At 29.8% G+C, this 12476-nt stretch overlaps 5 protein-coding genes across 5 annotated transcripts, besides 9 other annotated features; 3 read left to right on the top strand and 2 right to left on the bottom strand.

Annotated features, from left to right (window-relative positions):
- Positions 1-27: 27 nt before the first annotated feature.
- Positions 28-81: a sequence feature (AT_rich).
- An 8-nt stretch (positions 82-89) lies between these two features.
- Positions 90-109: a microsatellite.
- An 887-nt stretch (positions 110-996) lies between these two features.
- EDI_126140 (uncharacterized protein) lies at positions 997-1887 on the bottom strand (the record flags this gene model as incomplete). The annotated part of the gene is made up of 1 exon (XM_001733900.1): positions 997-1887. The coding sequence occupies one exon, from the start codon at positions 1885-1887 to the stop codon at positions 997-999; it is 891 nt and encodes a 296-aa protein (XP_001733952.1).
- Positions 1888-1908: 21 nt separating this feature from the next.
- EDI_126130 (uncharacterized protein) lies at positions 1909-7350 on the top strand (the record flags this gene model as incomplete). Its single annotated transcript, XM_001733899.1, has 4 exons — positions 1909-3638; positions 3702-4604; positions 4718-6390; positions 6443-7350. 4 exons carry the CDS (start codon positions 1909-1911, stop codon positions 7348-7350), a joined length of 5214 nt encoding a protein of 1737 aa, XP_001733951.1.
- Positions 7335-7367: a sequence feature (AT_rich).
- Positions 7363-9027, bottom strand: EDI_126120 (uncharacterized protein; the record flags this gene model as incomplete). The annotated part of the gene is made up of 1 exon (XM_001733898.1): positions 7363-9027. One exon carries the CDS (start codon positions 9025-9027, stop codon positions 7363-7365), a length of 1665 nt encoding a protein of 554 aa, XP_001733950.1.
- A 96-nt stretch (positions 9028-9123) lies between these two features.
- On the top strand, positions 9124-9678 carry EDI_126110 (uncharacterized protein; the record flags this gene model as incomplete). The annotated part of the gene is made up of 1 exon (XM_001733897.1): positions 9124-9678. The coding sequence occupies one exon, from the start codon at positions 9124-9126 to the stop codon at positions 9676-9678; it is 555 nt and encodes a 184-aa protein (XP_001733949.1).
- Positions 9679-9772: 94 nt separating this feature from the next.
- EDI_126100 (uncharacterized protein) lies at positions 9773-10510 on the top strand (the record flags this gene model as incomplete). The annotated part of the gene is made up of 1 exon (XM_001733896.1): positions 9773-10510. One exon carries the CDS (start codon positions 9773-9775, stop codon positions 10508-10510), a length of 738 nt encoding a protein of 245 aa, XP_001733948.1.
- Positions 10511-10700: 190 nt separating this feature from the next.
- Positions 10701-10726: a sequence feature (AT_rich).
- Positions 10727-11535: 809 nt separating this feature from the next.
- Positions 11536-11643: a microsatellite.
- Positions 11606-11784: a microsatellite.
- A 145-nt stretch (positions 11785-11929) lies between these two features.
- Positions 11930-11959: a sequence feature (AT_rich).
- Positions 11960-12082: 123 nt separating this feature from the next.
- Positions 12083-12102: a microsatellite.
- An 8-nt stretch (positions 12103-12110) lies between these two features.
- Positions 12111-12164: a sequence feature (AT_rich).
- The last annotated feature ends 312 nt before the right edge of the window (positions 12165-12476 follow it).

Here is a 12476-nt window from a genome sequence, read left to right as displayed (position 1 = left end):
AATGAAAAGTCAGCTGACTCACTGACCAAAATTATAGTAAATTTATAGTAAAAATATTATAAAATATAATAAAAATATATAGTCAGTAAATATATATATATATATATATTTTTTGGGGTGTCAGAGTCAGAATAGACTTAATATTGGCACACCCACTGACTGTTATGGGATGAATAACATATAATTCCTTTGCTTGATTTAATGTTATCAGTTATCAGGAAATCGTTACATGCACTTCCCTTCGGTTGTTATTTCACTCTTATTTTCCTGACAACTGACAACCTTAAATTTTCACAAAGAAATTAAATTAAGAAGTTTTACTAAAGAGTTCATCTGTTTTAAATATTGAAGTATCTAAATCTAGTAGAAGTCGAGTTGATGTCGGTTCTCCTAGTTGATAGTAAATATTTAGGATTTGATTTGATTGTATTGGTTGATTTGTTGTTGAATTGTTTGTTAAAGTAAATAATTCTTGGTTTACTGGTGGTATTATTATTAGACAATCTTGGTTTCCGTTTATTGATGGGCTGCTTACACCTGTTGATGATGGGAATTTTCCCGTATATATGTACGTTCTTGGGGTTGTTGTATTAAATCTGATGAAGTTGAATGTATCGTCTGGTGCATCTGTTGGTTTTGGTAAAGTAATAGTGCTACTTGAGCTATTATGTAGTAGTATGTACATTGTTCCTTCTGTCGAGATATACGCATTTTGTTTTAATTCGTCTGCGGTTGGAGATGAGGTTATGAATTGTCTTTTTGGCGCTATTGTAGAAAAGGTACACGTTTCAGTTTTTGTGCTATCGTAATAGTCTGTTATTTTTATTTCGTTTATTTTTCTAATTGACGCGTCTGTTGATGGAAAGTTTTCTAATCTATAGGTTGTTTTTTCACCTATAATGTCGAAGTAAGTTTGTCCTGCATCGGTGATTTCTTTTGATAATGCTGTGACGTCGTATATTTCTTCCGTTAAAATGAAAATAAGAGATTAAAAAGTTAATTAAATATTGTGTGGTAGAAAAAGTACAAGTCTATAAAGTCTCTTGGTTCTGAGAATTCTTCTACATATGAAACGAATAAAGCTCTATCGTTTTTTGTTGAATCCATACAACGTAAAATAACTGTTGATGTGTCTTCTTCTAAGACATGTACCCATGTAAGTACTCCTTTTCGTATTGGAATTGATGTTGAACGTTGTAATTGAATGTATGCTTCACTGTCTGATCCTTTCCACATTATTAAGAAAGGCCATGAAGATGATAATGTTATCGATGCCGTGTCTGAATAACCTATAAATCTTCCCCATCTGTTAGTCCAATTAATATCTGCTTCTGCTGTTGGTTCGTAAACAATAATAGTTGATAATTCTCGTAAATTTTGTATGTGTGATACATTTAAATAATAACAATTTAGTTTATCTATGAAATATTGTAAAACATTTACATTTATTGTTACTTTTGAAATACCATCTGTTGAAGGATTTGGAGTATATTCATATGTTCCATTATCTGAAATATTTGCTATTATTTCATTGAATATTGGTTGTGGTACATTTATATTAATTGTTGCTTTAGATATTCCATCATAATTTGTATCTGGTAGCAGTGTTTGTGTTCCTCTTGTTGTGTAAGTAATTGTTTTTTCTTGTAATGATTGTTGTGGTACAATAATGTTAATTTTAGCATGTGATATTCCATCATAACCATCATCTGGTACTAAATCTTTAATACCATTTGATGTATAAGTAATTGTTTTTTGTTGTAAATTAGATGAAGAAGGAAAATTATATAAAGTGTATTTATTTTTTTCTGAAATAATATTAAAAGTATTAGAATTTGTTGTTTCTAATTGGTTTTTAATATCTGTTATGTCATATAGTTCTTGCATCTTAACTTGTTATTCATTTAGATGAGATCTGCTGCTAATTCCACAAATGGACGTGATGCTTTAAAACCAAGAAAAAATGTTGATGTTGTTAAAAGAAGTTCACAACAAGAGTTAACTGCTACTATTCCTGTGAGTGATTCATGGGAAGGTAAAATTGATATTAGTGGTGTTACTGGAATGGGTAATGATGTTCATACTATTGGTTCATTAGGATTATTAAGTAAAAGTCTTGTATTTAGAGAATTATGTGATTGTTTTGATCAATTTAAAATTATGGATGTACATATTTGTGGTGATGTTACTAAAGGTGTAAGTGCTAATGTTTCATTTAATACTGTTTGGAATACAAATTATGCTTATAGAGTAAGTACTGATAATGGTGTTAATTATACTTCTTATACATATAATGATTTTATTAAATTGATTACTACTGGTGATTTGACTGAAGCTGATCAATCAAATAACTTACTTACTTATTTAAATACAAATTATTCATATGGTAAAGCTATTAATAAACCTTCTAATGAACAAGGAAGTATTGTTACACAAGAAATAACATTTCCTTGTATTTATGGAATGGCTGCTAGACGTACAATTCCTAATGGATTTTATCAAAATGTAATTGGAAGTAATACTTATTATAGTGAACCATCTTATGATGAGTTTTCTTCTTATTCTTCTTATATTTATCAATCTAAAATGCCAGGTGCACCAATGCATTTATCATTAGATATTCAAGGTGTTAGTAGTAGTGAGAAGATGATGACGATTCCAACAATTATGAGTGGTAAATTATATGAATTTAAACCAGAATTACAGAATGGTAGATTTATTCCTTGTATATTATATGGTGCAAAAGCTCAATTACCTGGTATGACTGGTGATGAAAATAATCGTATGTTAAGTGTTGTTCAATATTTTGATGAAAATCAATCAGAATGGAATACTGCTTCAAGTGTTAAACAAACTAATACGGTTGTTCTTGAGAAAGGTGCTGAACCAACTGAACAAGCTCCTAATGATTTATATGCTATATTAAAAGCTGATGTTAAAATTGAAATAACTGAAATCAGAGGTACCAGACTTGATTTTATTGATAATAATCAATGGACTGGTTATTTGAATCAAGTTAGTACTAATGCTAGTTTAACAATTAATGATAGTTATATTCTTAAAGTTATGGGATATATTACTGTAAGATTTAAGCAATTGAGAACAACTAAGAATGAAATTGTTGAATCGTTTTCTTTCTTACATTGGTATATTTCTGATGGTTCGAGTGTATTAAATGAAATGATTCCACTCACAGGAGAAGGACATTATGAAAATGAATATATGTATTTTGATATTTATATTAGAAAACTTAATGAGAGTTGGAATAATGCTATTACTAATGCTTCTTATAGTAACAATGATTATGTTTATGCTCTTGTTATTGGAAGTGTTAGTAATGCTCTTAGAATTTATTCTTATTGTGTTGCTAGTGATTCTTCTGATTTTGATATGAATAATTTCTTTGATGATGTTATTGGTTCTACTTATGAAAATAACTATTCTATTGCTGTTGGAATTAAATATAAGACTGGTGTTATTAGTAATTCTGGTAAATTCGCTGTTAATGGTGGTGGACTTAATATTGGAAGATCTACTTCTGATGATTATATTGCTGCTGTTTTTACGAATAATAATACATCCATTTCTTCTACTTATGTTAGTAAAGTTGATTCTTTATCTGGTAAAACTGTGCCTTTGTTATATGTGAACTAATTGATCTATTATTTTCATTTGGTTATGCCAAGAAGAATGAGAGGTAGACGTACTATGAGAAGAAGAGGAAGAAGAGGTACTTTAAGAAGACAAGCATTTGGTAATTTTGCAAGTGCAATGCAACAAAGAGATTCTACTAATGTAGTAATCTCTGTACAAGAAGATGTTAATATTAATGTACCTATTGGTTCTAGTGAAGCTACATTAATTAGAAATGTAAATGCTATTCTTACTTCTACTCAATATTTTGAAAATTATATGGGAATGTATGATCAATATAAAGTTAATGCTGTTAGAGCATCACTTGAAATGACATTTATTGGTAATGGTTTATTGAATAGTGCCACTTTCCCTTCTATTTGTACTGCATGGGATAGAAATGGTGTTAAAATTAAAGTAGTTGAAGTTAATGGTACTAAATATTTTGGAGTACCTGATTATGGTGTTGTATCAAGTTATTCATCTGCAAATGAAAAGACATTGTATTATGGAAGTAGATGGGGTGTTATTAGACAATTGGATGCTGCATCAATGATGGAGAAATCAATGTATTTACCAACAACAAATACAAAACAAGTATTATCACAAGATAATATGTATAGTGCATGGAATCCTCAATTACTTATTTCACTTAAAGCTCCACAAGCTGTTGTTGCTATGAATGCTTGTACTTTAACTATTCATTGGCAATTTGATGTTACTTTAAGAGGATTGAGAAAAGTTCTTACACCAAATGCTGAAATATTTAAACCATATTCTGGATTTATTGGTTATGCTAAAAATAATATGGGATTAGTTGTTCCTTCTGCTGCTGATGCTTCTACTTATATTGTAGTTGGAAATGCTGATAATAGTAGTAAACCTTCTATTAATCCTGATACAGTATATAATAGTGGTGATCAAACATATAGTAATGGTGGAATTGTATTACCTAATAATGGTATGCCTGAGTCAAATCCTAATCTTTAATCTACTTATTTTTAATGAATCGTTATTTTGATGTTATACAACCTCATTGGAATCGTTTTAAACGTAAAAAATTGAGACGTGGTTACAAGAGAAGAATTTATGAAGATGAAGATGAAGAATATCATACTAATTGGTCTGGATATCGTACACAATTTAGATATAATAGACAACCTATTGATAATGAAGTTCAATTTTATCGTTACGGTGTACGTCCTTATGTACCTTATGATAGATATTATAAAAATGATGAAGAAGAAGAGGAAAAAGATAAAGTTAAGCCCAAACAACCATTAAGTGAATATGAACGTAATAAACTTAAACAAGAAATGAGAGATGAAATGAAACAACAAATTAGAGATAGTAATAGACAACAACAAGGTGTTAATAAATCATTACAACAACAAATTAATGATGCTAATCGTATTGCTAATGAAGCTAAATTAAAAGCTCAAATTGCTGATAGTGATTTAGATGAATATGCTGAACGTACTGAAAAACGATTCAATGATTATAGACAGAAATTTATTACATATGATACGTATCAAGAAACACTTCAAGATCAAATAAATTATAATACTCATGAAATACGTGATATTAAAGAAGCTGTTAAGAAAGGTAGTTTAGATCAACAAGAAGCTAATAGGAGAATTAAGAAGTTTAAAAATAAACAAAAACAATTGGAACAACAACAAATTGAACTTAATCGTAATCAAAATATGTTTATTACTAGAGATGAAATGCGTGCTTATCAGAATTATGTTAATTCTAAATTTGATCAAACTGATAATCGTTTACAAGAATTGAGTTATTATGTAAATAATATTAAGAATACTAATGAACGTATTGATGGTATTGAAAACATTTTAAATGCTCATCAACTTACAATGGCACAATTGATGAATATTATTGCTAGGAATAAGCGAGAAACCGATGCTGAATTGGATAAATTAAGTAATGAAAATAAAATGTTATATAGAGGTCAAAATGATCTTGCTAGAGCTATTATGCAATATGAAAATGAGAATCAAATTATTAGAAAAACTGTTTATGATCTTACTGCTTATTTGACTAATTTAAAGGTGGTTAGTCCAGATCAATATAAACGTGAACAGGATCAGATTTTAAACTATATTCAATCATTAAATGAACGTATGGAATATAATCAACAGTCTCTTGTTAAAGCTAAGGATAATCAGCAACATTTTGATAAAGATTTTGAATATATGAAACAGAATACAATGGTTGTTGAACAAAAGGTTAAAAATGAAGTATTTAGACAACAAACTAACGATGTGTATTTTGATAGATGGAGTCCTATAATAAGTATTTGTAATAAAGTAGGTGGAAATTTAAAAATTGATAAAGATGAATTATATAAATATGTTTATAGTATTTCTGATCCTGCTGAACGTACTAAGGTAATAAGAACTCTTGATGCACAATTTGCTGCAGTTGCTAGAGGTTTTAGAATGTATAATCAGAATCCCAATAGTGATATATCAAATATGGTTAATAATATTAATAATATACAGACTGCTTATGGTGAAGGTAATAGAGGTTATAATGCTGCTCAAAATTTCAAAGAAGGTAAACAGAAAGTCGTAGTTGTTATTCCTGTTGCTACTCGTGCTGATAAAGTTCAGGTATCTCAACCTGAAATAGTTGAAGATAGAAATTTTGCACAGGCTTTTATAGGTAAGAATCGTATTGCTTCTCAAGCTTTTACTGGTTTTAAGCAACAACGTTTTCTTGAATATAATGCTGAACGTGGATTATTTGATGAAGTAAATAAGATTTTTTCACAAGTTGAAAAAGAAAGTTGGTGCTCATGAAGGTAGAGTACATAAAAATAACGCTTATACTCAACGATATTTTGAAACTGTTGATTATGTTATAAAACAATATACTGATCCTTCTGCTAGTTCTAATGATCGGCGACAGGCATATGAACTTCTTAAAAAGGATGCTGCTAATTTTATGAATGCATATGATTCTGCGACTGAACATGATAATGTTTCTAAACAACAACAATTATTAATCGAAAATGGTGTTCAATCTGGTTCTTTGAGTCTGGCGTTACGTAATCCTAAAATACAGGAAAATTTACAAGAATATTATATTCGTACTCAGAAAGATTATTATAATCAAGTTAGTCAAGAAGAACAGGCTAAACAAAATGGTCAAATTACTAAAGTTGATAATACTGTTAAGAGTAATGAAGATTATGCTAAAGATCTTATTAAACCTAAGAAGAATAAACCTGGTTATAAACCGAGTGCTGTTGTTATGGAAGTTGATGAAGATTTATTGAAAGATTTAAATATTGTTACTCCTGGTAATAGACAATTCGGTGTTACAGTTGGTGAAGAAACTCAAGTTCCTACTCAATATTTAACTGATGTTAATCCTTTGTTACTTAAAGATAATACTGATAAATTAAAGCTTAAAGATAAACAGACTCAAAAACAGATTGGTTATGAATATAAACAACCTCAAATTGGTTATAAACAAAAACAAAAACAAATTGATTATGAATATGAACCTCAAAAATTAATTGAATATCCTTATAAACAACCTCAAATAGAATATAAAGAAAAGAAACCTAAAATGCAATCAGTTGATGGTGCTTCATTTGATCCATCTACTACTCAACCACAACAGTCTAATCCGGCTGATGATCCAAAATATAAAAGAAGACCAGAAGTAAGAAGATATATAATAAATTAATTCAATTATTTTTTAATCGTAGATGATATCCATGTTATTGTCTCTGCCTCCAAATGGTTGATGATCGTTATAGTCGTCTGCACTGTATTCCCCTTCATCTTCATCTTCTTTGTCTAGACTGTCTTCACTTATTCTTCTATCAAAGAATTTACTTCTTTGTTTTTCATATGAAGACATGTTTTCCTTTTCAAACTGATTAAAATCTTCTTTATTCATTCCCAATGGGTTGTCTAATTGATAGTTTTCTAATTCATCGTTCCATTCTTCTACCATGCTACTGTTGTTTTCTTGAGATTCATTTAGTACTCTATTCATTCTCTTGTCTTTTTTAGCTTCTTTTATCTTACTTGTAAATTCGTCTAGGAAGTTTTCATCGTAACCCAGAGACTCTAATAAATTGGTAACTCTTGAATAAAATGGTAAGTGTTCTGTGGGTATTTGATCTTCTGATTCTTGCTCTTCGGGCAAGTCTTTAATTTCATTATATTTATCTTGTAAATCTGTCAATGCATTATAATTCTCCTCTTGTTGCGCCATATCTTCTGATTCTTTTTCAGATTCTATTGGATCTTTATATAATTTCTTATCGATAAAAACGGTTAGCGAATTTCTTTTCCACCAATTATAACCCCCGTTATACTTCATTAATTCAACTACCCCTTCGTATTCTTTTTGGTTTAATAAGTGTATACACGGTCTTGCCGTAACTATGGCTTTTGAATATTTTACATTTACAGTTGTTTTTTTATTGATAGTTGATGTAATAGCCTTGATCAATCTAATTAAGTTTCTGTCGTAATTTATATCGTCGAATAAAATAAATCTATAGTTCTGCTCATCGTCATAGGCATCAAACAAGGAATCGCCACGCAACATAAACGTGTTATATTTTAAAAATATTTCCTGTATAGCGAATTCTGTCTTTCCAGTCTTGGTCGGACCGACAATAAACAAGTTGCCCATACGATATTTATTACCTTGGGCACACTTGAGCCATTTACGTATGGTTTGAATTTCTTCCATATCCTCTTTCCATGGAAGTAGATCTGTCCTGGTATAATGCTCGATATCCAATCTTCGTGCATTTTTTCTCATCCAACGCGCTTTAATTTTTCCTTCTTGTTGAATGTATTTTTCCGCGTTGATATCTAGTAAATTTTTCTCTAATTCGCTAAAGTCCTGGTAAGAATCCATGTCAGCTAATGCGTTGACCCATGTTTGTTTTAGATCTTCCTTGTTTGATGGGTCTCCTTTGAACATGCCTACTCCTTTTTTGGTAATATACTTTATTATTGCTGAAACGTCGCCGGTTCTGGATGTATACGAATTTACTCTTGTATACCAAAAGGTCTGTTTCGTCCCATCTGCGTGATTAATTATGGGCCTTGCCTTGAAAGATCTGGGACGTTTCGTGACAATCAGCATATGTTGATGAGGTCTAGAGTTCGTTTCGTCAATCTCAACAGGTGAGATGTGAGCGTATTGGACGTTGTTCGTGGCTCCTGCCAGTCTATCTATAATTTCTTTAAATTGGGTCTGATTGGCTACTTCGTCGCCCCATAGCGTTAGATATAAATATTTCGAAGTAAAATGGAGTGCCTTGTTGTGTTCTAGGGCCTCTTTTAGATGTAGCGTGTCGGTTCTACTCGGTTCAGCGTGGAAATTTTCTAGAGACATTGTTTATTGTTAATCTCAGAGATGTTCTATTTATATGCCCTTATGAGGTTTTTCCGTACGTGTTGATTACATCATTGAGTGGAGTTGAATATTTAAATGCTGATCTTTAAAAGACAGACATACCTGATTATTATGTCAAGCCTTAATAGACCTAGAGATGATATATACACCGATGTAGCTGCTATGGACTTGGTCGATGTATATACGGAGTCCCAGTCCGATCCTGTTGTTAATTCTTTATTAAAAAAGTTTTATTATACGATGAAAGAGCCATCGTATATTGATTGGAAAATTAACACTAGTGGTAAAGTTAAAGACGATGAGGAGAGAAGAGATTTGTTGCGATATAAGTTGGAAAGTATCCGTCGCTGCGAAAGAATTTCTAAATATCTTGACGAGAATGGAATAGGCCTTAACTCGTTTAATGTGTGGAATCGTAAATTTACTAAGAAAAGTAATAAGAAATCTCTTGATCAATCAAGTATTCCGGACTGGATCAGGAGATGTTCTGCTAAAATGGCTGAAGATGATGAAGATTTGGATGCTATCCGCAATGAAGAAGTTGAAAACGATTCTAAGAGGGCTTTACTTAAACCAATTAAGTCGAAGGATAATGAAAAAAAGCCTAAAAAGAACGAAACTGATAATTGAATTGACTTTTAACTTTAGTTATTTTTGGTTAAAGTTGCTTTATATTTAGAAAACTACAAATTTAAAGAAGAAAAAAATTATCAAGATTTAAATTATGAATTCTGTTGATGTGGAAAATGTTTCTGGTTTAACTATTGGAACCAAAGATTGTCAATTTGTTAAGCAGCACATTTTCTTGAGTGGTAGTATAGCTGTTGGTAAAACAACTTTGATGAAAGAATTACATAGTTTTTTTATGAATAGGGATGAATTCCTTTTTATACGAGAATATATAGATTACGACACTGATGGTATTAAATATCTTGAACGTTTACAACGAGGACTGATGACAAATTATCAATTCCAAATGTATGTTTTAAAGTGTTATGAAGATCAGCTTAATTGTCTTGAATTTGAGGGCGCTGAAATTATTATTTGGGAAAGGCACCCTTATGAAGCTTTAAGTATATTCTGTAAAAATGATCAAACTCTTTCGGTTAATGAACGGTTAAAAATTGAATTAAGATTGGACGTTTTGTGTGAGAAGTATAAAATACCTAAGTTTGGAGATAAAAATATTGAATATTATGATTTTGATACTGCTGTTATTAAGACCGAAAATATTATGAAATTTATTATTGGTGATATTGTATATCCGATGTTAATGGGAGAGTATGATTTTAATGTTTTTATATTCTTATATTGTAGTGATTTAGATGAACAGTTTAAAAGGTTAATTGATAGAGGAAGAACAATTGAAGTTGAAGTATATAAGCATAAGGAAGATTTGCTTATGGTGAATAATATATATTTCAGTTTTTATTTAACACGTAAAATTAATTTAACTAATTAGTGAACATCTTTTTTTATTCATTTTATTAAGTAATGTTAAATAAACCAGAAACCATTTCTGATAATAATTTATTGCCTAAACAGCCCCGTTTATTAATGAGGTTGTGTTATTCTATTGCTGCTGCTATTATTTTATTAATACTGACTATTCTTATTATAAGTGCTGAATTAGTTATGAAACTGCTGGAGTGATAAAAAATAATTAATTAATTTAATTGTTCGGCCTTACTTTGGAGCAACTTTTCATTACTTTTAGAATATCTCTATACTCTCTTATAAATCTTATAGATGTGATTGCTATATCCTCTACCAGTTCTGCTTCCTTCTCTAGTATCTTTAGATATTTTTCATCTCCTAGCGTGGAGATTTGTTCTTTATTATATAACTCCTTCATGTCTTCGCAGAGTTCTTCTATTCCGTCTAAATCAGTGAAATAACTAGCCAAAGAGTGAACACTTAAATCTTCCAATTTGCATGCTTCAATACGGTCTTCTATTGTAATATTCATAATGCCTGTTTGAAAGAGAAAAATAGTTCGTTTAAATACATGGTTACACGTCTACGGCAGACACTTCTGGTGCATGTTTGATTTCTTGATTGATGTTTATTATTAAATAAACTATAATTTAACTAGAATTGTTCTGTTGAACAGACACTTTGTACAGTCACTGCCAACTATGCAATACATATTTAATGAACAGTTTAATCAAATAAAAGATGTGCTGAAATGTCTACCTCAAGAGTTGAATGTCTTAAGCAAAGTATTGAAAGATTGAATAATGAAGTAAGTGCTCGACTTAAAACTAATATAAATGCTGGTGGTAAATCTATTTTACATGCTATCGCTTACTGGAGTTATCAATTGTCATTTATAAAGGAATTTGAACTCGATAGTTGTTTATTTGAATATTTGGTATACTTATTACATGATGTACGAAATTTGTTGGTCGATTATGGAATGTTGGAAGAAATATTGGATGAAATTCGTTTCTATTACGATGAACATAATTATTGTTATATGAAATAATTTAATTTTAAATCAACTTTATTATTTTATTGTTTTGTATTTATAGATTTTGTTATGTTTTATGTTGAATTTGTTGTTATTTATTATATTATTATTATTAATTTATTAATATCTGTGTTTCTATTTTTGATAATCGTCATTTCAATTTGTCATTGCCATTGTAATACCTCACCTTTCTCTCGTTTTTTATTCGTTTTTATGTTTCTCTGCTTCTTTATGTTTCTATGTTACATTTTCTTCTTATTTCTGCACCTTTTTTTCACCCTAATTCATCACCATTTGAAAATTTTGAACGTTATTTTCAACCCTGCCACATAGACATTACTATATATACAAGGGTCAGCGATCTAATAATTCAGTTGCGCTGACTTTTATGTTATACACCATACGTTGTTATTTTATTTATTGTTTTAATTTATATTTGTTATTCATCATACTAACATTTTTAGTGTTTCTTTTTTATTCCCATAATTATATGTTATATATCCCATAACAGTCAGTGGGTGTGCCAATATTAAGTCTATTCTGACTCTGACACCCCAAAAAATATATATATATATATATATTTACTGACTATATATTTTTATTATATTTTATAATATTTTTACTATAAATTTACTATAATTTTGGTCAGTGAGTCAGCTGACTTTTCATTTTGAGATTTTTAGATTTTGTGCTGACTATTTTTTAGATTTTTGTGTTATCTATCCCATAATTCATTGAGTTTTAACCACGTATTGATTACGTCATTTGAGTTTTATTTAACCTCATTGATGTGTTACCACGTCATTCAATTCTATTTCTATAAATATATTTGACGTATTGCCACGTCATGTTCTATTTCTATTTTTACTTGCCACGTCATCACACTCATTTTTGTGATCATTGCTGTGTTCTATTTTTAGAACACATAGTCATTTCATTGTGAAATATTAACAAT

The sequence above is a fragment of the Entamoeba dispar genome, genomic scaffold (assembly GCF_000209125.1).
Source record: "Entamoeba dispar SAW760 scf_1105229457855 genomic scaffold, whole genome shotgun sequence".
NCBI classification, from domain to species: Eukaryota; Evosea; order Mastigamoebida; family Endamoebidae; genus Entamoeba; species Entamoeba dispar.
Note: the sequence above shows the minus strand (reverse complement) of the source record. Positions and strands in the feature narration are given on the sequence as shown.